Genomic DNA, 26,479 nt, shown 5'->3' with positions numbered 1-26,479 from the left:
GCGCCACACCAGCATTTCAATTTTCACTGTAGATTTCCAGTCATCCTTTTTTTTTTGTTGGGGGTGGGGGTGCTCCTCAAAACACAGATGCAGAATCACGGGTCTCATCCTTTAAATCTGGGTGGTGCAAAAATCTCAGAAATATGCGGCTGTGACATTATCTGTTTCCTGTGCTGTTTCCCTCAGGCCCACAGCCTTGGCGAAATGCGTGCGCAGATATGTTTATTTATTCACAGTAGCGTAAACACTTGTCTGGCTGCACCATGAGCTACCACCAGGGAATGCAGGATCGATCAGAAGATTGCTGAATGCATAAGCTGGGAAATAGTTAATATTTTATAAAGGAAAGGGGGCTCGGGGCAGACAATGAAAACCAATGAGGGAGGATATAGCCTGGGCAGCATGCTGGTAATTTTATTAAAATGGAAGGAAAAAAGATCAAGCTTTCTGAATGTTTCTGTTGCAGACAGAAACCATTCCAAGGAAAATACCGTGAAGGAGAGAGCTGCATTTAAAAATATTCCCACATTTCTCTTTGCTCAGAAACTAGTATACACGCTTATATAAAGGACACTAGGTTGTGGTGTAATAAAACAAGAGAGAATCTAACCATTTCCCCTTGACTTGACATTCAATGGCATTACCATCGCTGAATCCCCCACTATCAACATCCTGGGGGTTCCCATTGACCAGAAACTGAACTGGACTAGCCATATAAATACTGTGGCTACAAGAGCAGGTCAGAGGCTAGGAATGCTGCGCCGAGTAACTCGCCTCCTGACTCCCCAAAGCCTGTCCACCCATCTACATTGGCACAAGTTAGGAATGTGATGGAATACTCTCCACTTGCCTGGATGAGTGCAGCTCCCACAACACTCAAGAAGCTCAACACCATCCAGGATAAAGCAGCCCACTTGATGGGCACCCCATCCACAAACATTCACTCCCTCCACCACTGTCGCACAGTAGCAGCAGTGTGTACTATCTACAAGATGCACTGCAGCAAATCACCAAAGACTCCTTAGGCAACACCTTCCAAACCCACGGCCTCAGTCACCCAGAAGAACAAGGACAGCAGACACCTGGGAACACCACCACCTGGAAAAGTTCCCCTCTAAGTCACTCACCATCCTGACTTGGAAATATATCGCCGTTCCTTCACTGTCGCTGGGTCAAAATCCTGGGATTCTCCTCCTAACAGCACTACGGGTGTACCTACACCACATGGACTGCAGCGGTTCAAGAAGGCAGCTCACCACCACCTTCTCAAGGGTAATGAGGGATGGGGAATAAATGCTGGGCTTGTCAGTGATGTTCTGATCCCATGAATGTACAGAAAAAGCACTTGCACAGATTTTGCAACATGCATTAAGTACATTCCAACATTACACAGAAAGAGGCCATTCTGCCCGTCTGGGCCATGCTGGTGTTTATGCTCCATTCGAGCCTCTTCCCATCCCTCTTCATCTCACCCTATCAGCTTAATCGTCTATTCCTTTCACTCTTATGTGTTTTTTTAGCTTCCCTGAAATGTATATATACTATTCGCCTCAACTACTCCCATTGGTAGCGAGTTCCACCTTCTTGATTCTCTCTGTTAAAAAGGTCCTCCTGAATTCCTGATATGTTCACAATAGACCCACCTGGCTTCATATTTTTGCAAAATTGTTACATCTTCAGAGATTGTTTGGACCTGGCCCACTTCAACTGCTATTCTAATCACCCAACGACAGGGAGAAGACCTTTGACAAGAATCGGAAGTTGCCTCCGACATCTCATTTCATTTTATTCTCTAAATTAAGGAGACCTGCGTTTTGCAACACATTGCAATTATTTGTACACTGAAATGATTAGAATTGTGCAATCCTTTTATTATTTTATACTTTATTTTAATGATTGTCTATAACTTTGTCATGAATTATGGTTATGTGTTTTACTTGCATCATCATCACTATTTAACGCTTGATGATGTTTCAAAAAACCAATTGTCCATCTCTCTATCTATCTCATCCATTAGTCCTAACACTCTTCAGTCAATTGTTCAACCTTGGCTGCGTTAACTGCTCTGTACTGGATGATATTTTTCTCTGTGACTATCGACAGTCCTCTTTATTCTCCACATGTAGTCTGGTCTGTTTGTGATTCGCTTAATTCTCAACCCACCCATTCTGCACTCGATGGCACCTCTCTGTTGACTGCTCTGCATTTGTTGATCGACCTCATTTGCTCTCTTGGTGCAGTTCAGTCTTTTTGGTCTTTGAAAGAAAGACTTGCGTTTATATAGCGCCTTCTACGGACGCAGGATGCCCCAAAGCTTTATGGCCAATTTCGTGTAGGCACTGCTGTAGTGTCGGGCACATGACAGTTAACTAGCGCGAAGCAAGCTCCCTCAAACAGCAATGGGACAATGACCAGATAGTCTGCTTTGGGGTTGCTGATTGAGGGATAAATATTGGACAGGACACCAGGGAGAACTCCCCCTGCTTTTCTCTGAAATAGTTCTTTAATGCCCACAGTGGTTCAATGTCTCATTCAAAAGACAGCATCCCCAACAGTGCAGTGTTCCCTCAGTACTTCACTGGGGCGTCAGCCTACATACTCACACTCAGGTTTCTGAAGCAGGGTCGAACCCACAACCTTCAAAGTAAAGATGGACATGCTACAAACTGAGCTATGGTTGACACTTGGCCAGTCTATGGCCCTTTCTGTTCTGTCACTGTGCTCGCAGAGCAGTGAGAAACACTCGGATACTGTTGGCACAGCGAATTCTCCACATCGACTCAGAACATCAGGGGAGCAGCTCACAGCTGCAAAGTCTAAAAAGAAATAATCAGGCCTGCACTATTTAGCTGAGTGGCTTCCGGCTCTAACCTTTATATCAGAATCAAGCCTTAGTGCATAAAAACATGTGTTCCAAATCATGTATGATGTAATGAATGTCTCAGTGTGCTTAAAAACATACATAGCAACCAACAAAACAGATGTGAGTAAACACTGCTGTCTGCAATGCAAATGCAGAGCAATACCAAGAATTACACTGCTAATATTTCCAAGGAATATCATTTTTAAATAGACTCAGGAGTGGAATCTTCGTATGACAGATGTATAAGGAAAAATATTCAAAATTGTTTTCATTCATCTTCTGCTGTGTCAGTGGGTAAATTAACCTTTTTATTTGTTCACGGGATGTGGGCTCCGCTGGCTGGGCCCAGCATTTATTGCCCATCCCTAATTGCCCTTGAGAAGGTGGTGGTGAGCTGCCTCCTTGAACCGCTGCAGTCTATGTGGTGTAGGTACACCCACAGTGCTGTTAGGGAGGGAGTTCAGGATTTTGACCCAGCGACAGTGAAGGAACGGCGATATATTTCCAAGTCAGGATGGTGAGTGACTTGGAGGGAAACTTCCAACTGGTGGCGTTCCCATCTATCTGCTGCTCTTGTCCGCTTAGGTGGTAGGGGCTGCGGGTTTGGAAGGGGCTGTTGAAAGAACCTTGGCGAGTTGCTACAGTGCATCTTGCAGATGGTACACACTGCTGCTACTGCACGTCGGTGATGGAGGGAGTGAATGTTTAAGGTAGTGGATGGGGTTGCCAATTAAGTGGACTGCTTTGTCCTGAACGGTGTTAGGACATAGGAACATAGGAGCATAGGAACAGGAGTAGGCCATTTGGCCTGTCAAGCCTGCTCTGCCATTCAATTAGATTATGGCTGGTCATCTACCTCAATGCCACTTACCCGTACTATCTCCATATCCCTTGATGTCAGTAATCTCAAGAAATCTATCGCTTTCTGTCTTGAACAAGCTCAATGATTAAGCTTCCAAAGATTCACCTCTCTCTGAGTGAAGAAATTCCTTCTCATCTCAGTCTTAAATGGCCTGCTCCTTATCCTGAGGCTATGTCCCCGGTTTTGGACTCACCAGCCAAGGGAAACATCTTACCTACATCCATCCTGTCGCACCCTGTAAGAAATTTGTAGGTTTCAATGAGGTCACTGCTCATTCTTCAAAACCCTAGGCAATACAGAGCCAGCCTTCTCAATTTCTCCTCGTACGACAATCCCGCCATCCCAGGGATTAGGCTGGTGAACCTCTGTTGCACTCCCTCTATGGCAACTCTATCCCTCCCTAGATAAGGGGATTAAAACTGTACACAACAGTCCAGGTGCGGTCTCACCAAGGCCCTGTATAACTGCAGCAAGATATCTTTACTCCTGTACTCAAATCCCCTTGTAATGAAGGGCAAATACCATTTGCCTTCCTCATTGTTTGCTGCACCTGCATGCTAGCTTTTAGTGACTCATGGACAAGGACACCCAGGTCCCTTTGGACACCCGCACTTCCCAACCTCTCACCATTTAAGAAATATCCTGCCTTTCTGTTTTTTCTACCAAAGTGAATAACTTCAGTCTTATTCACATTACATTCCACCTGCCATGTTCTAGCCCATTCACTTAGCCTGTCCACATCCTCCTGAAACCTCCTTATAACTTGCATTCCCACCCATGTTTGCTGTCATCAGCAAATTTGAAAATATTAACAATTGGTCTCCGCATCCAAATCATGTTGAGCTTCTTGAGTGTTGTTGGGTGCCAAAGGGCGTGGTGCTAAACTGACTAGGTCCCAGGTTTGATTCTTTGACCATTAATTGATATAACTTGGGGCAATGACTCGAGTTGATGGGTTGCACTCTACCTGGGCTAAGGTAAGGCCATGGTCCACACTGCTGACCCAACATGTTGGAAAGTGTAGCTAATTGGGAGAAGAGACCATCAAGTGATGCTCCCATTGTTGAATAGCTCAAGGAATGGGTATCGCTGTAAATACAGGTTCTGTCGCACACTGAATCTATTTGAACCATGCTCCCTATTGTTAAATAAGCAACAATGATGATCTGCGGCTTAATGAATTATGTTCAAAGGGAAGGCCAGGGATAGTAAATACAGAGAAACATCTTCTCACATTGCAGACATGAAGAGTTGATTAACCAGCGCAAATGATTAATGACCATGATAGGTTAATCCAGTAGTTCAATATTTAACTGCAGGTGCTGTACTCTCAATGTAATTCACTCCAAGCAGAGCTTGGTGACATTAGACACAAATGCAAGGGTTTTATTTCATAATTTTTTGCAAATTTAAGTAGACAGACGCATCCTTCATTAAAATACTAACTGTATGCAAATTGCATGAATGACAGATTTTTGCCAGCATATATTCCACAGGCCGGTTTTCCTGTCTGAATTTCAGGAATGAGGGATGAATTCACTGCTGTGGTGTATGTGGCAGAAGATTAAGGATATTTGCCGGCTGAATCGTTGTTGTATATTTTGTGGCTGTTCTTTTTCCTAATGTTAACATCAGACTGTGAATATAAATAGTTTCAAAATGATTGTGAACGATGGAAACATTTCCTGAAAAAAAATAGCCTGTGCCAACCTCACCTCAGAGTTAAGGCACATTCATTAAACAGTGCTGCTCAGTGTCATCAAACAGTTGTGGTGAGGCACAAGAAAGGAAGAAGATGAGGACATTGAGCCTCTCCAACCTGTTCTCAGCTGTGGTTCAGCTGTTAACACTCTTAGCTTAAAATCAGGAGGTTGTGGGTTCATAGTCCCACCCCAGGAATTGAACATGAAAGTTAAGGCAACACTCCAGTGCAGAACTGAGGGAGTGCTGCACTGACAAACATGTTGCTGTTCTGGTAAAATCCTTGCTGAAGTCCCGTCTGCTTTTCTCTACTGGATGTAAAAGGTCCTGTGGCACTATTGTGAAGAACAGCAGGGGAGTTATCCCTGGTGTCCTGGTCAATATTTATTCCTCAATCATCATCACTGGATGAACAGGTCATTATCACATTGCTGCTTGTGGGAGCTTGCTGTGCGCAAATTGGCTGCTGCATTTCCTACACAAGAGACAGCGCTTTAAAAGTGTTTAATTGGCTATAATAATGATTAGGGATTTCCTGTGGTCATGAAAGACGCTATATAAATGCAAGTCTCTCTTTCCTTTTATTGCTTTCAACAATACTTGACAGAAAGGGTAACAGAACAGGTAAAGATAAACCCATAGCAGTCCAAATAACTGACAGTAAAAATTCTAGCATCATCCTACGCAGAGCGGTGGAAAACATTCCTAACTCTCTGTATTCTGCAAAGCCAGCCAGACTCATCTGCACCTCCCCCTCCTCCTCCTCCATCAAGGAATTCAATCCCCCTGTGCAAATGTCCTCAGTCTTTAAGAAGTGAGATCCCTTCTTGTTTGCTGATCACATGTCACAGTGCACAACCCAGCCTCCATTTCTTCAGGAACCAGGCCCACTAATGGATTCAAGATGTTCCCTTGGCAGCAGCACTGGTTCCTCAGGGACACTACACTGCACATGGTTTCAAAATGATTGTCCTAATTTTAGTCACAGATTCCAAGTTGAATTTAGAACCACTGCTCTCTCTATAGAGCAACATTCTACTGACAGCCTTCTGGGGGCTTCCAAGTTTTTAACAAAGTAAATGCTTCCAGACTAGAAGGTTCTAGTTGTAAACGTTCAATTTTTGAATAGGATAACTCCTGCCATTCGAATCCACAAATATTACAGGGTGGAACCCCCTCCTTGCTGTCCAGCCTAAAGAGAGGGAGTTTCCTCAGTGGGTATGACCTCTTCTAACCAGCTCCAACAAGCACAAAACTTCTCCTCATCAGTTATGATCAACAGCGAAATCCTGGAGAACATGGATCATTTTCCGTATCTTGGGAGCCTTCTCTCGACAAAGGCAGACATAGGCGGCAAAAGTCATCAGCGCCTCCAATGTGCTGGCTCAGTCTTTGACCAACTTAGGAAAAGAATGTTTAAGGGCCAGGAGTTCAAACCTGAGACTAAGATCCTGGTTTAGCAGGCAGCTGTGACCCCCATGGTCCAATACGCTTTGGAGCCTTGCACAACGTACTGGAGATGTACCAGCAGCAGGTGTCTTTTCAAGATCCTCCAAATCCCAGGGCACAAAAGCAGCGTCCAATAGCAGCATCCTCTCCCGAGCCAACTTGCCCAGCATTGAGACGCTACTCACTCACTCAAAAGCAGCTCCGCTAGGCAGGACATGATGTTGGTATGCCTGACTCCAGACTCCCAAAGCAACGGTTTGGAACTCGGCCATGGCAGGACATGCCCAGGAGGATAGTGAAAGTGACTTAGGGATGTCCTCAAAGCATCCCAAAAGAGGCAAACATCCCTGCCGACTCATGGCTTGTGAACTGGCCTCCATGGGAAACGTTCATTCGGGGAGGCACCGAGCACATCAACAGACTTTGTCTGGAACGTGCAGGGGCAAAGCTGAGGCATCAGAGGGAGCTCCCTTCACTAACTTCCAGACAACCCATCTATCCAACACCTGCCCCACATGTGACAGAGTCTGCAGATCTTGCCTTGGATTTATCAGCCATTCCAGAACCCATCGAACTGGAGCGGAAACGAGTCACCCTCGATCCCAATGGACTGCCTAAGAAGAAGGTGAATGGAAGCTGGCAAATAATCATAACAGTCCCCTTGGTCCTCATATAAGGCCAATCATTAAGACCATTAAGACATTTTCTACCACCACCTTACTTTGCCTTTGCTCATCTGCTGTTAAAACTCTCATTCACACCTTTGTTACTTCTAGACATGACTATTACAATGCACTCACTGCCGGCGTCCCACACTCCACACTCTGTAAACTTTAACTCATTTAAAACTTTACTGCCTCTGCCTTAACTCACACCAAGTCCCCTTCCTCTATACCCCCGTACTCACTGACCTACATTGGCTCCTGATTACGCAATGTCTTGATCTTAAAATTTTCAGCCTTGTTTTCAAATCTCTCCATGGTCTATCTCTGTGATGGGGGAAGATGGTGGCTTAGTGATAATGTCATTGGACTAGGAATCCAGAGGCCCAGGCTAATGCTCTGGGGACATGGGTTCAAACTTTTTTTTTAAATCCGTTTACGGGATGTGGGCGTCGCTGGCTGGGCCAGCATTTATTGCCCATCTCTAATTGCCCTTGAGAAGGTGGTGGGTGAGCTGCCTTCTTGAGCCGCTGCAGTCCATGTGGTGTAGGTACACCCACAGTGCTGTTAGGGAGGGAGCTCCAGGATTTAGACCCAGCGACAGTGAAGGAACGGCGATATATTTCCAAGTCAGGATGGTGAGTGACTTGGAGGGTGTAGTAATTATGGTTTTGTTAAATGTTGGACTGTACCTTCAAGAATTGTTCTGTGATTAAATCACATGATCTGTGCAAACCAATGTGTTAGCAGCAGTGGCTACCTCCACAGTCAGTGTAGAGATAGAGATGGAGTTGAAAGCACACGTGTAGTTGCTGCTGGCTTTATTGTAAATAAACCCAATGTTTCCACTTAGAAAGTTGTCTGCGGATCAACTCCATTACAAATAGGAGACAAGGCCACACTACAACACAGGGAACCTTGCAGCTGGTGGAATTTAAATTCAATTAATAAATCTGGAATAGAAAGATAGTTTCAGTAATGGTGACCATGAAACTATCACTGGTTGTTGTAAAAACCCATCTGGTTCACTGATGTCCTTTAGGAAAGGAAATCTACCGTCTTTACCCGGTCTGGCCTATGTGTGATTCCAGACCCACAGCCATGTGGTTGACTTTAGCTGCCCTCTGAAATGGTCTACCAAGCCACTCAGTTCAAGGGCGATGCTGGATGGGCAACAAATGCTGGCCTATCAGGTGATGCCCAATTCTATGGATAAAAAAAAACTCCTCCAGTCTTACAATGCTTCACGATACCTGCACTCAAATAATTCTGGCCTCTTCAGCATCCCTGATTTTAATAGCTCGTGGCTGTGTCTTCAGCTGCCAGGGTCCTAAGCACTGGAATTCCCTCCCTAAACCTCTCTGTCTCTCTACGTTTCCTTACTCCTTTACAACACTGCTTAAAACCTAGCTCATTGACCATGCTGTTAGTCATCCGTCTTAATATTGTCTTATTGGGCTCAGTGTTAAATTTTGTTTTATAAGGCTTCTGTGAAGTGCTGTGCGGCATTTTATTGTGTTAAAGGTGCTATATGAATGCAAATTGTTGTTACAGTGATACCCCTAAGCACAGGAATAAAATTAAGCACAGCAAAATTAACAAAGTGAATTGTTTTTGATTTGCCAGGCCAATTTACTTCAGATTGACGCTAGGAGTCTGTAATCATTTCTTCGTCCTCATACTGTTCTGATGGATAACTAAGAAGGTGGATCATTGGGAGTGACTCCAACTGACTCTTCACACCCTCCTAATTAAGCCACCTAGTTACAAAATAATGCTTATCGAACGAACACCTCAAGGCGCAATTTAAAAATAAGGGGTCTCCCATTTAAGATGAAAGTGAGAAAGAATTTCTTCTCTCAGAGGGTTGTTGGTCTTTGGACTTTGCTTACTTAGCGAGCAGTGGAGGCTGGGTCATTGAATATATTGAAGGCTGAGTTAGACAGATTTTTGATTGACAAGGGAGTCAAAGGTTATGGGGGAGAGGCAGGAAAGGGGCATTAAGATCACAACCAGGTCAGACATGATCTTATCGAATGGCGGAGTAGGCTTGAGGGGCCGAATGGCCGACTCCTGCTCCTATTTCTGATGATCTTATCTTACCGACTAGGGATGGACAATAAATTTGGCATTATGTGCAATACCCACAGCTTGAAGGCAAAACAAAAATAACAACTCTTGATGTGGTCACAGTCTCTGCTGATGGGAATGGCAGGTCTATGAGGGTGTGGAGCGTTGTGAGACAGACATGTGGAGCCAGGGAGCCAGAAAAAGATGGCTGACACTGGAGTCTGGTGCTGCCAGTGGCTATTTATCCTTCCTGTCTCCAAACAGTCGAAGGAAAACCCGCCACTCCAGTGGGCCCCGGAGGTAGTCTAATGCAACTGGGACAGAATGCAATTGGCAGAATCCATCTCCCCTTCTAAATACTGTTGAAGCTTGGTGAATCCAGAATTTCCAAACTGGGACTGATAGGTACTGGTTGGGTAAGGGTATGAAGGGGTATGGAAGCCAGGCAGGTAAACAGAGTTAAGTTACTTATCAGCCATGTTCTGACTGAATAGTGGAACGAGTTTGAGGGGCTGAATGGCCTCCGCCTGTTCCATAGGAACAGTCGCAGAATCCTGGAAGTGCGCAGTACATGTAATACCTGAAGCAGAATGCAACACAGAATAATCAGGGAATAATGCAGCTATTGCAGGCCCCTTGACTGAGAAAACGGTTTCCAATTTAGATTCACTGAGGTGAAAATAACATTATCATCGTCTGAAAGTGTCTGGCAAGCCAAAGAGGAGCAGGAGGCACGTGATCCCTTTAAGACCTGGGTCACAGTTCGGGTATTCCTACATCATGGCCAGAATTTTTCACTGAGCGATGGGTGCGCACCCAACCCACTCGTGTGTAGAATAGCGCATGATGACGTCAGGTGAGCGTCCTGACCTCATTGCGCACTCGTGCAATATTTCGGTCGGCGGGCGCATGCCAAACATGGAAGTACACCCGCCAAGAATTAAGGGGGCTGCTAAGCCCATTAACAGCGCAACTAAACTGGGGTTTTTCTCTGCCCATCCAACATTACAGTTGGCAGGCGGGTGAATCGGCCAGGCGGCCTTTGCATTTTTCAGGAAACCTCATCCAAGGGCGGGATGAGGTTTCCGTTATTAAATTTAAAAAAAAAATCTACGCACAGAATTTTTAGAACATCACTGCTCAGGTGTCTGCTAGTGTTGCGTGGGCATTTCTTTTTGGTATTTAAAAATTTTTATTTATGGCTTTTGGATTCTTCATTTCGCACTCCCCTGCGCCCCCGCGCCGACTTCAGCGCTTGCCCTCCTCCCGCCTCCAACCCAGGGCAGCGCTGATCATATCAGCGCGTGCTTCACACTGGCTGGCCCTGGCCGTTAATTGGCCGGCCAGCGTGAAATCACAGTCGGGGGGCCAATCGCAGGCAGCGGTCCATTCCCCGGCCGCTCCAGGACCCGCTGATTGTGCCCTCACACCAACCTAAAAATCCTGCCCCATGTGTATTATGATTTACTCAAGAGGTTCAAAGCTGCTGTGGCGACATGCACTTGTATATGCATGTCATAGTCTACACCTAGGAATAGAATCTCTCCAGCTCGTATTACATACTACTGGCACAGGCTGGAAGGGTTTACAGGTTGATCCTCAATCCTATTTGGCCATGTAGTGCTGGAGTGGGATTTGAATTTGAAACTTCTGGCTCAGAGGCAGGGATGCTACCCAGTGCACCACAAGACCACCTCACTCTACATCACATAGACCTGAGCTATACAATATAGATTGCTGACAGGCAACAGCTGCAGCTACAACCAAACCGTTTTGGCCACAGGCACTAACTTTCGTAGAAAACACCTTACAAAAACACACGCAATACGGGTAAATGTACTTCATTCTGTGTATATTCACTTCACAAACAGCTACCAACATTCAGTGACCAAGTAAATTCATAATTGATCAAAAAAACTCACACACATTACTTTTCGTATTCCTGTTTTACCAAACACACAAAAAAGGTTAATGAGCACATTCATATGTCGTGCACAATAACATAAGAAATAGGAACTGGAGTAGGCCATTCAGCCCTTCGAGCCTTCTCTGCAATTCAATAAGATCATGGCTGATCTCCTACCTCAACTGCACCTTCCCACCCTCTCCTCACATCATACGAACATACGAATTAGGAGCAGGATTAGGCCACTCAGCCCCTCGAGCCTGCTCCGCCATTCAATAAGATCGTGGCTGATCTGAATGTAACCTCAACCCCATTCCCGCCCACCCCTGATAACCCTTCATCCCCTGGCTTATCAAGGATCTATCTAGCTCTGCCTTGAAGATATTCAAGGACTCTGCCTCAATCGCCTTTTTGAGGAAGAGAATCCCAAAGTCTCACAACTCTCCGGGAGAAAATTTTTTTTTTCCTCATCCCTGACCTAGATGGGCGACCCCTTATTTTGAAACTGTGACCTTTATCCCTTAATTCCCTTAGTATCAAAATCTGTCAATCCCTGCCTTGAATACATTCAATGACTGTGCATTCACAGCTTTCTGTGGTAGAGAACTTCAAAGATGCACAATGATTTGAGTGAAGAAATCTCTCCTCATCTCAGTCCTAAATGGCCAACTCCCTATTCTGAGATCGTATTCTAGATTACTCAGCCAGGTGAAACATTCTTTCAGCATCTACTCCATCAAGGCCCCTAAGAATTGCATATGTGAGCACTGCAATCACATGCCCAACTTTGGTGCCTATTACTCATTTTTTATTTGCTATTATGTTAGCCACATCTGGAGTTCTGATCAGCCACATGTGGCTGGTACCTTATTAAACAGCAATGAAATAAAAGTAGGGAGTTTCCCATATGTTCCAGTAATTATAATCCCATTTTCGGAACTTTGTTCCAGTTAGTCGAATGACTCAACAAGAACAAAACGAAGATCCATGGGCTTCGCTGGAAACAAATCCTGATATGTTCAAGTGATGACACCACAGTGATTTAGCAAAAAAATTCCTGGTAGATTTGTCACCACACACATCTGTACCACTCAAGATAAAAACACCTCCTGTGTTAAAGTAAGCAAGGTCAAACAACACCACCACATCCTGACCACAAACACGCCAGAAACTATAGGAAACGCATTAGGATCTCCGACCTATTTCTGGCATATTACATAGTGTGTGTAAAGTTTCGTCAAATATTTCTGTGGCAGGTCAAAGTCAGTGATACAAATAAAAATCGACCTGCTAATCAAATCTTACATGCGCTACCAACACACTTTAATAAAAAATACTAACGCTATTCTGCTCTGATTTACAACCATCTATCGTTCCAGATAGCAACAAGTATTTATGGCCAAAACAAACCATTGCACAATAATGTGTACAAGTCATACCCACCAGTCCAGACACTGGACTTGCTTTGGCACTTGTACTACCTACGGTAACTTTCAGCACACTTTTTGATCTACAAGCTGTACTGAGTTCTCCATATCTGATCATAGAACCATAGAAAAGTTATGGTGCAGAAAGAGGCCATTCAGCCCATCTTGTCTGCGCCGGCCAAAAATAGAAAAAGGAAACTAGCCGCTCATTTTAATCCCCCTTTCCAGCACCTGGTCTGTAGCCTTGCAGGTTACAGCACTTCAGATGCAGGTCCAGGTACCTTTTAAATGAGTTGGGCATTTCAGCCTCAACCACCAATTTAGGCAGCGAATTCCAGATGCCCACCACCCTCTGGGTGAAACAGTTTTTCCTCATGTCCCCTCTAATCCTTCTACCAATCACCTTAAATCTATGGCCCCCTGGTAATTGACCCCTCAGCTCGGGGAAACAAATCTTTCCTGTCTACCCTAACTAAGCCCCTCATAAATTTGTACACCTCAATTAGGTCACCCCTCAGCCTCCCCTGTTCTAAGGAAAACAACCCCAGCCTATCCAATCTCTCCTCATAGCTGCAATTTACAAGCCCTGGCAACATTATTGTAAATCTTCTCTGCACTCCCTCTAGAACAATTATGTCCTTCCTGTAATGTGATGACTAGAACTGTACACAAAATTCCAGCTGTGGCCTAACCAGCATTTTATACAATTCCATCATTACATCCCTGCTTTTGTATTCAATACCTCGTCCAATAAAGGAAAACATTCCATATGCTTTCTTGACCACCAGGTCCACCTGTCCTGCCACTTTCAAAGACCTGTGGACATGCACTCCAAGATCTCTCACTTTCTCCACCACTCTCAATAACTTCCTGTTTATTGAGGATTCCTTATCTTCGTTTGCCCTCCCCAAATGCATTACCTCACACTTTTCCAGATTGAATTCCATTTGCCATTTCTCCGGCCACTCAACCAAACCATTGATATAATTCTGGAAAAACTCAGCAGGTCTGACAGCATCTGCAGAGAGGAATACAGGTGACGTTTCTAGTCTGTATGACTCGTCATCAGAACTGCTGTTTTTGTTTTTGTTTCAGATTTCCAGCATCCACAGTATTTGGCTTTTATGATATAATTCTGGAGCTCACAGCTATCCTCTTCACTATCAACTACACGGCCAATTTTTGTGTCATCTGCAAATTTCCCAATCATGCCTCCCACATTTAAGTCTAAATCATTAATATATACAACAAACAGCAAGGGCCCCAACACTGAGCCCTGTGGAATACCATTGGAAATTGTTTTCCATTCGCAAAAGCATCCATCAACCATCACCCTTTGTTTCCTGTCACTGAGTCAATTTTGGATCCAACCTGCCACCTTCCCTGTATCCTGAGATCTCACTTTCCTCACCAGTCTGCCATGTGGAACCATGTCAAATGCCTTACTGAAATCCATGTAGACAACATCCACTGCACTACCCTCATCAATCCTCCTTGTTACTTTCTCAAAAAATTCGATTATGTTTGTAAGACATGATCTTCCCCTCACAAAACCATGTTGACTATCCTTGATCAATCGGTGCCTTTCTAAGTGACAGTTTACCCTGTCTCTCAGAATTGTTTCCAATAATTTGCCTACCACTGAAGTCAGACTTGCACCCTTTTTAAATAATAGTACAACGTTCACAGACCTCCAGTCCTCTGGGACCTCGCCTGTATCTAGTGAGGACTGGAAATTGATCCTCAGAGCATCCGCTATTTCCTCCCTGGGTTCCTTCATCAGCCTGGGATACAATCCACCAGGCACTGGTGATTTTATCCACCTTCAAGGATGCCAGTCCCTCCCGTACTTCCTCTCTCACGATGCTTATTGTATCTAATGTTTCACACTCCTCCTCTTTAACTAGAATGTCTGCATCACCCTCTCCTTAGTGAAGACAGAGACAAAGTACTCATTGGAAACCCTGCCCACATCTTCAGCATCAACACACAAGTTACCATGTACATCTCTGATAGGCCCTACCTTTTCTTTAGTTATTCGCTTGCTCTTAATGTACTGGTAAAACATTTTAGGATTTTCTTTGATTTTACCTGCCAATATTTTTTCATGTCCTCTCTTTGCTTTCCTAATTTCCATTTTTGCTTCACCCCTGTACTTTCTATACTCTAGGCTTTCTACAGTATTAAGTCTTTTGTGACTGTCATAAGCTTTCTTTTTCTGCTTTATCTTATCCTGTATGCTTCTGGATAACCAGGGGGCTCTAGATTTGGCCCCTTTTTCTTTGTGGGGGTATGTCTACACTGTGCCCATAGAATCTCGCCTTCGAATTCCTCCCACTGATTTGACACAGTTTTTCCTTCTAATAGCTGTATCCAGTCCACTCTCACCAGCTCACCTCTCAGCTTTGCAAAATTTGTCTTCCCCCAATTTAGAACTTTTACTCCTGTTCTATCTTCTTTTCCATAATGACGCTAAATCTAACTATATTATCGTCACTATCTCCAAAGTGGTCCCCCACTGCTACTTCATTCATTTACCCAGCTTCATTTCCTAAGACTAAATCTAGTGTTGCTCCCTTTCTCGTTGGGATTGTTGCGTTCTGGCTAAAAAAGTTCCCTTGAATGCAGTTCAAGAATTATGCGCCCTCTGTGTCTTTCATACTGTTCACACCTTTCAAGTCTGCAACTGCTACCAACTAGAAGAACAAGGGCAGCGGACACACAGGAACACCGCCACCTGCAGGTTCCTCTTCCAGCCACAAACCTGACAACCCGACTTGGAAATATATCGCCGTTCCTTCGCTGTCGCTGGGTCAAAAACTTGGAACTCCCTCTCTAACAGCACTGTGGGTGTATCTTCAACACATGGACTGTAGCGGTTCAAGAAGGCAGCTCACCACCACCTTCTCAAGGACAATTAGAGATGGGCAGTAAATGCTGGCCTAGCCAGCGATGTGCACATCCCCCTGAACAAATTTTTAAAAAGTCTCAGGTTTCACCTGACTTCCGTCAACATGGGGTGAACTCTCAGGGGAGAGAAAATCAACAGTGACATCTCCGCAGATCCACTCATTTAAGAAAAAGTCACTGCATTCACAATTGAAATAATTTACATAATTAAATTCATAATATTCATTAGACAAGTGAATTTAAATGTTATTATTAACATACATAATGACAAAGCACGGCTCTACAATTTATAGCAACATATGAGCTTTTCCTCTTACCTTTCTGGGCTTCACTTTATCATGGTAATCATACTGAAAAATTCCTTTGTAACTCAGTCCCAGCCACCAGGGGATCCCTTGCTTGTCCTATAAGATAAAGCACGACACTTCAGCACTCAACATAGCTTATCTTTTAAAAAAGAGTAAGCCACTAAATCCTAGAAGAACTAGGGGAAGCCGTAGTCCATTGCACCAACTGGAGTTAAGCAGGTATATGGGGTGAAACTGGTAACTACTCCAGATTGCTCAGGCAAAGCAGTGAGACAGTGAACCTCACCCCATCCGCAAGTTTCAAATGAGGACATTTTTTTAGATCAATTCTCATAAAAGACTCATGGCTTTTCTCAAGAATAAAATAACAGAAAAGGCGAGAAATACTCAGCAGGTCAGGCAGCATCTGTGGGGAGAGAAACGGGGTTAACAGGCGGAATATTCCGGTTCCACCAGCAGGATGAAGCTTTGGCGAATGGGGGGGAAACTTAATTTGGCGTGAGGCCAAAAAAACAGCCTCTCGATGGTGGGGATGGACGTCAGGAATTCAGTTCTTTGCGACGTTAAAGGTCAGCTTCCCAGCGAACGATGTCGGGAAGCCCTTTTGCGCACACTAACATGTCATGTGTGCTCATTAAAGGGCAACCTCGCTGGAATTAGGCTCCCTCTCCAAATTAGTGAGAAATTAGAATGTTCACTTTTACCGTTGCACATAAATGCCATGCACTTGGTGAGTTGCTGCTGCTTGGTTTTTTGGGGGGGGGGGAGGGGGTCGTCTGTAAATGCCAACCTGTGCTTGAGACCGGGTAGTGACAGTGCAGGTTGGGTGGAGGATGACCAAGGAAGAGGGGGGAGAGGAAGGGTGGAGCAGTGGCCAGGAAAAGGTGGAAGGGACAATGCAGGCTGTCCGGGTGCCCTCTAAATATGGCACCTGGACTGTCGCCCTCATGAGGTAACGGCGGGTAAGGTGACTTCCTGCCTGCCCCCGCCGGGAGAATCGGTGAGCTCCTCGCAGGTGCATTTAGAATGATCTGAACGGTACAGGATCGTGCATGGGTCAGCCATCGATGTAAAAGACCTGCCAGGTGTGGTCTAAGAACAATTCAGCGAAGAAAGACCAAAAAGGCTGCAGCCCATCAGTAAACCAGGCTAGTAACTTGTGGTGAATCCACATGTGAGCAGTTGATACCAACCAAGCTGAGAGTCTCAGAACATCACTTAAAATACCGCTGGAATTCCAGAGACTGAGCGAGTCAGCACTGGGTCCGGTAATCGGCATCTCAGTGTAGATTCTCTCAATATACAACAAGGATATAATTCCTACTAATTCCACATTTTTGTTACCTGCACTGCAGCAACTCACCAAGGTTTATTCAACAGCACCTTCCAAACCCGCAACCTCTACCATCTAGAAGGACATGGGCAGCAGATACATGGGAACACCACCACCTGGAAGCTCCCGCTAAGCCACACACCATCTGGACTCGGAACTATATCACCGTTCCTTCACCGTCACTGGGTCAAAATCCTGGAATTCCCTCCCTAACAGCACTGTGGGTGTACCTACAACACATGGACTGCGGTGGTTCAAGAAGGCAGCTCACCACCACCTTCTCCAAGGGAAATTAGGGATGGGCAATAATTGCTGGTCTTAACGGCGATGCCTGCATCCCAAAAGCAAATGAAAAAGAGATACAGTATTGGTCTTATTTAAAGAAGGATATAAATGCATTGGATGCAGTTCAGAGAAGGTTTACCAGGCTAATACCTGGAATGGGCGGGTTGTCTTATGAGGAAAGGTTGGCCAGACTAGGCTTGAATCCGCTGGAGTTTAGAAGAGTAAGAGGCGACTTGATTGAAACATATAAGATCCTGAGGGGTCTTGACAGGGTGGATGTGAAAAGGATGTTTCCTCTTGTAGAAAAATCTAGAATTAGGGGTCACTGTTTAAAAATAAGGGGTCGCTCATTTAAAACAGAGATGAGGTGAAATTTTTTCATTCAGAGGGTCGTGAGTCTTTGGAACTCTTCCTGAAAAGGTGATGGAAGCAGGGTCTTTGAATATTTTTTAAGGCAGAGGTGGATGGATTCTTGGTAAGCAAGGGGGTGATAGGTTATTGGCGGTAGGCGGGATGCAGATTTCAGGTTACTATCAGATCAGCCATGATCTTATTAAATGGTGGAGCAGGCTCGAGGGGCCGAATGGCCTACTCCTGATCCTTGTTCGTATATTCCCAATGATTCTCTGATGAGAAGGTGTTATAAAAACGCAAGTTTTTCTTTCTAACACTTTTCAAGCTACTGGGTTAATATTTTATGAGTGATAATGAGGCAGCAGTGACATACATGACACTGAAAATAGCACTCACTGAGGTACATTAGTAATACAAGAGTGCACGGTTACCATTTAAAATAACATGAAGTACTGTGAGCATTGTGAAGAGAGTAATTTTAACCTAAAAGCAGATGAGTGCAAATGTCTACGAATACTATGGAAATCTGCCAGTAACAAGAGAAATTTAAACAGGCACTGACATTACTGACAAGTCCCACACTGAAGACGGCCGTACAATTAACATAGTGGCGGGGGGAAAGGAAATGGGTATATTTGTAATCTGAAACCCATTGAAAGGAGGAAGAAGTCTGGCACTGCCATAGACAATCTAACAATCTTCTTCATTCATTTAACACCAACGTACAAACGGACTTTATCAAAGTAGCGTGAAAGCTGGAGGTGGGAACTCTGTGACCTCGAGCCTGAGGTCAACGTGGAGTGCAGCTATGCCAAAGCATTTATCATCCTCAGCTGTCTGAGTAAGTCAATGATGCTCAGTAATAGCCTGTAAGGAGCTCCAAGTAATTGCCTTGTGGATACTGTCAAGACAAACCAACCACAAACAGGCCCCCAAAGTGTTCTCAGTCCCAGTGAATCCTGGCCAACGGAACAACAGGAGCAGATAATTCATCTAATTATCCGACAAAGTGGACCCACCCTTCAACGGAAGATGTGTAAGTGGTGAGCAATATACCAGCACTGACATTTCCAGAGAAAAATAGAACAGATACAAATATCTAAGAGGCATACCTCTTAAAATCTCAATGTCTTTCACTGAACATGAGTTAAAAACTTTCAAAAGCAGCAACAACTTGTGTCAACATCATTCAAAAAGTAACGTGAGACAAAGAGAGAGGGGGGGAGGGATATTGGGAGGAATGGCTGAGAGTTTGGTCAAATAGGATACGTTCTCAAGTGGTTCTTAAAAGAGAAGAGAAAGATTGTGAGGTAAAGAAGTTCACAGCTTCAGCTCAAGATGACTGAAGGCACCAGCACAAATGGTGGAACAAAGGAATTGGGAAATAATCAAGAGACCGGAGTTGGAGGAATAGAGGGTGGTAGGGCTGGAGGGTGTAACAGAGCTAAGGAGGGGTGAAACTGCAGGGATTTGAAGACTAGGGCTGGAATTTTCCATTCCCGTTGGCATCAGGTGTCATGGTGGCCATGAGCGGACAATCTAGCGAGAAGGCCAAAAATCGGTTTTGTGACATCGTGAAACCAGTTTGCAATTGTCGGCTCCCCCCTGTCAATGGCGGGCCACCTTCCACACCGCCGCACATCGGGAACATCATTTTACTACATCTGCATATAATTAAAAGCTCCACTCACTGGAATCACCCCCCCATGCTGGATCATCCCGGGACGTCAGTGAGAAAACACAATGGCCCAGAACATGTCCTTGACAGGTGTGACATGCAGAGGTCAGGTCGCTTCGTTAGGGCCTCGCTCAGATTGCGGACATCCGAGGAGCAGAAGATGCTGGAGCCCTACAGCTACCGGACCCTGGAGGAACACGGGCATCACGTGCTCGATGGATCCTCAAGGATAAGGCTCCACCGCGAAGCAGCTCACGGAAGATGGAAGGTCACCGCTGATGTCTGGGGTCTGCTTTGGGACATCGGGGTCTTGGCCATGGGCTGCTACAGATGATCGGCGAGGGGGTGGAGAGGAAGGTCTAGGTTTGACAGGGAGAGGGAGGTGTTGAAGGGTGGGTGGTGAGGTTGGGAGGCAGGGAACAAAGGTGTTGGGGGGAGTGAGGTTGGGAGTGAGGGAATGAAGGTGTCAGAGGGGGGATGAGGTTGCGAGGGTGACGGAGGGAGTATGGGGGAGGAGGGTGTAACGGGGAGGAATGCAGCAACTGGGGAGGTAGTTGTAAGGGGGGAGGAAGGAGTAAGGGGGGAGGAAGGAGTAAGGGGGTTCAGAGGGGGGAAGGAGTTTGGAGGGGGGCAGGACTTTGGGGGGAGGAAGGAGATGGTGGGTGGGGGGGACAGGAGTCCGGGGGAGGGAGAAGTCCGGGTGCAGGAGGGAGTAAGGATGGAGAAAGGAGTAAGGGTGAGGAAGGGGTATGTTGAGGAGGGAGTAAGGGTGGGGCAACGTCCAGGTGAACATGCAAGGGAGGGGTCTATGGAGTCGATGACTGCCTCCTGGGGAGCGAACTGCGAGTGGGTGTGGTAGGAGGGAACGGTGTGTATGAGAGAGGGCAGAGTGAACTGGTAGGGTGGGAGGATGAGGGTGCGATGCTGGTAGTAGAAGGGGCAGCGAGGGTGGTTGGTAGGGACTCGGAGGCAGACACGGACCCTGGGGGTGGGAAGGAGGAGGTCGGGGAGGTCAATGTGGATGGGGGTGGGATTCTCAGGAAGGCAGGGAAGGTGCATGTTCACCTGGACATCCTGGAAAGACAAAGGATCTGGCTAGCAGGTGACGGTGGGGAGGTGGAAGGCGATGCTCAGCGGGGTCAACAGTGATGGGGGGAAAGGACGGTGGAGCTGAAAACATACTTTACAACAGGAATGCTTCTGAAATGGAAAGTGAACAGAGCCTCGTGTTGGACAAGTGCAGGTGCTGCATGGGAGTGTGGTCAGTGGGTGGGCGGAGATACAGGTCGGCTCAGATGGACAATTGATAGTGAACCCCAGCCGGCAGCATTGGAAATGCTCAGTGAGCTGAAGGTGTTGGAGGAAGGATTCACTTGCGTGGGAGAGTGCTTGCACGAAGCCACACACACACACTTCTCCCTCCAGAATCACTCCAGCTCCTGCTGTGTGCAGATGAACTGGCAGTTGGCGGGGGTGGGGTGGGGAATGCAGGGGGAGGATTCACAGAGCCTGTAAGTGAAGCTGAAAGACAACATTACACATTCCTCAGTGAAAGTGAATATACTTTCAGATTATAAAGTGACAAAATGTGTTCACCTGTGTAACCACTTGTGATTAAAAATTCTTAACTTTTCTAGGCCTACCACTTCTTCTAGGTGCTGCCCTGACATCCGCAGCAGGGTGGAGACAGCCTGTGCAATGGTTGGCCCTGTCGCCTCTGATGACTTCAGCGTTTGTCCTCTGGAGAGCCGAGGCCTTGAGGGCCCCGGTTGGCTTTGGCTGTCCTCCTGTGGGCCAGCTGCTCCCGCTGCGGTGACAGAGGACGAGGTTGAGGGGGTGACAGACAAAGGGGACTCGGAGGGAATGAACAACCTCTGAGATTCCTGAGTGGATGGCCCAGGGGTGTCCAGCTGCCGCTCCTCCTCCCTTCAGGTGCCTGAGGGCCCCGGCCAGACTCCTTGAGGGAAAGGGTCAAGGAGGTGTCCCGTTTCCCTCTCGTGTTGCCACTGCAGGAACTCACCCATGGCTACCACAATGGGGTGCAGGTCTGCACGCATCTCCACATTCTGCTGGACCAGGGTCTCCATGGCTTCTGTCATCCTTCCCATGGAGACCTCCATACGCGCACAGGTGGGGTCCTCCAACACGTGCCATTCTGCTGAGGGCTTCCAACAGCTCTGCGTGATGTTCCCCCGCCTTCTGCTGACTCTCCAGGATGAGTTGGAAGGCTGAATCCACAGGCTCATCACCTGACTTGGACCTCACAGATGCCTCTTCCCCAGCAGTCCTCCGAGTGCCGGGGAGCTCGGCTGAATCTGCCTCTTCCTGCTGTGGACATGTGTCCGTGCGGTGATCACCAGATTGTGAACCCGAGCCTGCTCTAGATCTAGGTCCCACCGAGGTGTGTGTCTCTGCGCTGGTGGAGGGTGTGGGTAAGCGCTGTGATGGGTCTTCCAGGCTGCTTATTTCCAGCTCTTCAATGGAGGAGGAGTCCTCTTGGCTGGAGGTGAGGATGTGGATGGAGCTGAGGGACTGGCTAGCTGAGGGTGTCGGTCACTTGGCAGAGCTCCCTGTGAACCAAAGTAGAGATAATTAGTGCGTGGCAGCAGAGTCAAAAGCAGGAGAGAGAGACACTCACAGTTGTGTTGAGAGAGGGATGATGTGGTGCAGGATCCTCATAGGGGTGTTTGCCACTGACCTCACCGTCACCACAGGCAGGGTCCACATCCTCACCAGTCAGTGCGATGGCACACTACTCAAAGTGAGTGAGGGGCCTAATGTGGGCCACCCCACCCCCGGTCTGGGACTTCTCCCTGCAGATGTGAGCAGGCTTCTCCTGCATGGAAACAGATGGAGAGAGTGTGAGCAGGACACATGGCACTGTGTGGAATGTTTGTGTGGTGAGTGGAGCCATGGATGGGATGAGGACACGAATTCCAGAGGATATGAGCCTGATGGAGATGTGAAGGTGTGTGTGAGAGTTAGTGGTGTTGTCCCTTAAGGTGTGAGATCCCTGTGGATGTGTGATGGGCTTGTGAGTGCGTGAGTTGAGAATGATGAGAAGAGTGACTTACCCTGGAGGAACGGATGAGACCATTCATCCTCTTCCTGCACTGGGTGGCTGTCCTCTTCTGAAGGGTGTTGGTGCTGACCATCGCTGCCATCGCCTCCCATGCTGGATTGGTGACCTTGGTTCCTGGCCTTCACCCAGCACGCGGGTAGAGGATTTCACGGTGAGGCCTCCACTGTGTCCAGTAGGTGTTCGAGGGAGGTGTCGCTAAATCTGGGGGCAGCCTGTTTCCTCCCTTTGGCAGCCATCAGTTCCCAGCAGTTTCTCATCCCATGAAGAGTTCTAGCTCTGTGCAGGGGCGACCTTTAAATATGGCACCTGGTTTACCGAAGGCCTGAGGTGACAGCGGGCAGGAGATTCAGAGGCCACCCCGCCAGCGACCCAACGCATTTCCCGGGAATGCATAACTAATAAGGCGCGAAGGGGACAATACGGCGTGAAAAGCTACCATTCTGGTCGGAGGGTAAAAGTCCTTTTTCCCGCTTGCTGCCGCACTTGGTGCAAATCTGGGACAAGTCCACCCTAGGATGAGAATTTTACCTTCGAAGGTGTTGAGGAACTGGAAGCCAATGCGGGTCGGTGATCACAGCCGTGATTCTCTGCGTTATGAACCCAGAGGTGGGGGGGGGAAATGTCATTTTAAAGTGAAACATAAACAGAAACTAGTTTACCTTTACTGCATAATAGTGCACCCCATAAGTTGGAAGAGATTCTGCAATGCTCATGTAACTGGGAAAAGAGCAGAAATAAAAAGAATGTTAGAAACGGTTTTGAATCTTTTCCTCGTAGGGCTCTCGAAACATTGGAATACTTAGGCAGTGAATTTGTCAAAAACTCATTAAAATACAGGCAACAGGAGGGATGTGTATACAAGAATAAACCAAAGAGGAAACATTTGAAATAGGCAAATTAGCAACACTTACAGAGATTAAACATCTTAGAACAGTTGTCAAAGATTACATTGATAAAAATATAAATCACTTTCCCATTTACCATAAAAGGACCAAAGTCATAAACTTAGAATTCACTGTCGGTGGTGATTATCACACAGACAACCATAGTCGTTGAATCAGATTCTTCATTGTTTTAGTGGAAGTGTTAATCTGTTTATTTAGAACAGTTTAAGATTCCACTAAAATGGGGGAGAGAAGGAATTTGATACAAGCTTGTAGTTTGCTGGAGAACGTTGCAGATAATAATTACTAGTATATCATTTTTCAACAGATCAGTAAGGCACAGTGCTAAAGATTTATCCTTTGAAGTCATGACTTACTTCACAATAGCTTGTCCCCTTGTTTGTCCACTGACCTTCTTATGATGTTCGATCACTCTGTCCTCACTGAAAAGCATCAGACAACGATCATTTTTAAAACTGCCTTTATAAAAATGTTGTAAAATGAAGTAAGACCAGGCCCAAATGGTCTGTTCCACCATCAACAAGATCCCGGGAGATCCTCTACCCATTCCCACACTATCCCCCCCCATATCTCTTAATTCCCATGGTGCCCAAAAATCTATCAACTTCTCTCTTGAATATACCCAATGACTGAACATCCACTCCTCTCTGGGATAGAGGATTCCAGAGACCCACAACCCTTTGAGTGAAGAAATTTCTCCTCGTCTCCTAAATGGCCGGCACCTTATTCTGTGACTGTGATGCCGTGATATTTTGGAAAAATATTTTGTCAGCATCAATCGTGTCAAACTCTTCAAGAATTAGTCGTCTGGTAGTACAGAACTTGAGTATTGCTGAAAAAAGAGACATGTCAAAGCTTTTGGTCTTGCACTCATCAACAATTGTTGTTTTCCCCTTATGTTGGTATTCTTGCAAGGTGTCCATTGAGTGCAAGATGAAAAGCTTTGACATGTCTCTTTTTTCTGCAAGACTCTTTAGGAGTTGTATATGTTTCAATTAGATCACCTCTCATTCTTCTAAACTCCAGGGAATATAGATTTGTCCACCCAATCTCTTGTCATCCTCTCATCCCAAGAGCTAGTATAGTGAACCTTTGTTGCGCTCTCTCTAAGGCAACTATGTCCTTCCTCAGGTAAGGAGACCAAAACTGCGCACACTCCAGGCATGGTCTCGCCAGTGTTCTGTACAATTGTAAGTCGCTGTCTGTCTAAAATGTGTCAGAAAAGTACAGCATGGGCATCCAGTCCTTTAATTACCTCTTGGGGCAGATGCTATAGAATTTATTGGAATGTGTTGGAGCAGTTGAAACTCTCCATCCGTCAGAGACAGTGGAAAGAGAGCATGGGGAGAAAATGGTGAATGAGATTGTGACAAAGGAAGAGAGTGAAATCAGAGACAGAGGGAGAAATAGAGCAACGAACAAAGTGAGAAAGTATGAAAAAGCAGGAAAGAAACAGAGGAACAGACGGAAAGAAGAACAAAGGCAGGAAAAGAAAGAGTCACCTGGCTTAGAAGCACTGAAGATTTCAGTTCCTAAAGAAGGCCTTTTGGTCCATTGTACCTGTGCTGGCTCATTGTTAGAGTGATCACAAACTAATCCCACTATCCTGCTCTCTCACCCACGTAGCCTGGTATTTTTCTCAGCTCCAAGTATTCTTTCATATTTTCTTGAAAAGGAGTCAATGGTGTCTGCCTCAAATAGTCCCCGTAACAAAACAATCTGTGCTCCAAAACCATCTGTGCCTGGAGATCTCTCAGCCCCTCCATGATCCTGTTAAATTGATGAATCTCCATCACTCAAAGGGGATTGACCTTCCCTTTCACCCCATCAAAACTCTATTAAACTTCCTTTTAGCCTTCTATGCTCCATTGCTTATCAGACAAGTGTCTAAAATATTCTCCCAACTACTGTTTCCCATCCGTAGTACCACCTTGATGAACCAACACTGTATCTGCTTTACTGCTTCAATAACCCTTCCATAAAAGGGCACCCATAACTCAAAAATATCTCTGAGTGTGAACTAAGCAATATTTTGCGTAAATTCACCATTAATTCTTTATTCTTGCATTCTATAAAACAAAGGTCTATTGGCTCTTCTATGGCTCTCTCAATTCCATTCGGGATTTCGTATTTAAATCCCTAAGTCTCTCTACTCATTCATATCCTGTCTGTCCATTCACTAACCAATCAATTTTTCTAAATAGGAAACAGGAGCAAGAAGTAGGCCATTCGGCCCTTTGGAGGACTATATTTACAGTCCTCCTGATTATTTACCAAATTGCCATATAAATACCGTGGGCGGAATTCTCTGTGCCTGCTGGCGTCGGTTGTGCTTTGCGGCGTCAGCGGACAATATGGCGAGAAGGTCACAAATCAGATTCACAACGTCACGAAACCAGTTTGCGATGTCTGCTCAGCCTGTCGATGGCGGTACGCGTTTCCCACCATCGGATGTTGGGAACCTCATTGTAATACATCTGCATATCAGTATAAGGCTAGCCCGCTGGACTCACCCCCCCCACACTGGATCGTCCGCCCACGTTGGCGTGATTGCTCGCTGACATGTTTCACAACTGCACATAAGTGACGTGCATCTGGCGAGCTGCACTTCGCTCGGGACTTCGAGGTTTGTTTGCCTACCTTGCTTCAGGTAGCACTCACAGTCATCAGCGCCAGACTCCAAG

At 46.0% G+C, this 26,479-nt stretch overlaps 1 protein-coding gene across 2 annotated transcripts in view; it reads right to left on the bottom strand.

Moving 5' to 3' along the window:
- The window catches only part of frmd4a (FERM domain containing 4A), a 392,307-nt gene that overhangs the window by 74,602 nt on the left and 291,226 nt on the right, over positions 1-26,479 (bottom strand). For both annotated transcript variants that reach the window (XM_078552939.1, XM_078552938.1), the window contains exons 9-11: positions 24,152-24,217; positions 23,550-23,607; positions 16,168-16,254 (exon numbers count right to left, since the gene is read on the bottom strand). In XM_078552939.1, coding sequence (XP_078409065.1) covers positions 16,168-16,254; positions 23,550-23,607; positions 24,152-24,217 — 211 coding nt within the window. The remainder of the gene's footprint in view (positions 1-16,167; positions 16,255-23,549; positions 23,608-24,151; positions 24,218-26,479) is intronic.

Source organism: Cetorhinus maximus, chromosome 12, assembly GCF_964194155.1.
Source record: "Cetorhinus maximus chromosome 12, sCetMax3.hap1.1, whole genome shotgun sequence".
In the NCBI taxonomy this organism is placed as follows: domain Eukaryota; kingdom Metazoa; phylum Chordata; class Chondrichthyes; order Lamniformes; family Cetorhinidae; genus Cetorhinus; species Cetorhinus maximus.
The sequence above is the reverse complement of the archived record's forward strand: the minus strand, read 5'-3'. Positions and strand labels throughout refer to the sequence as shown.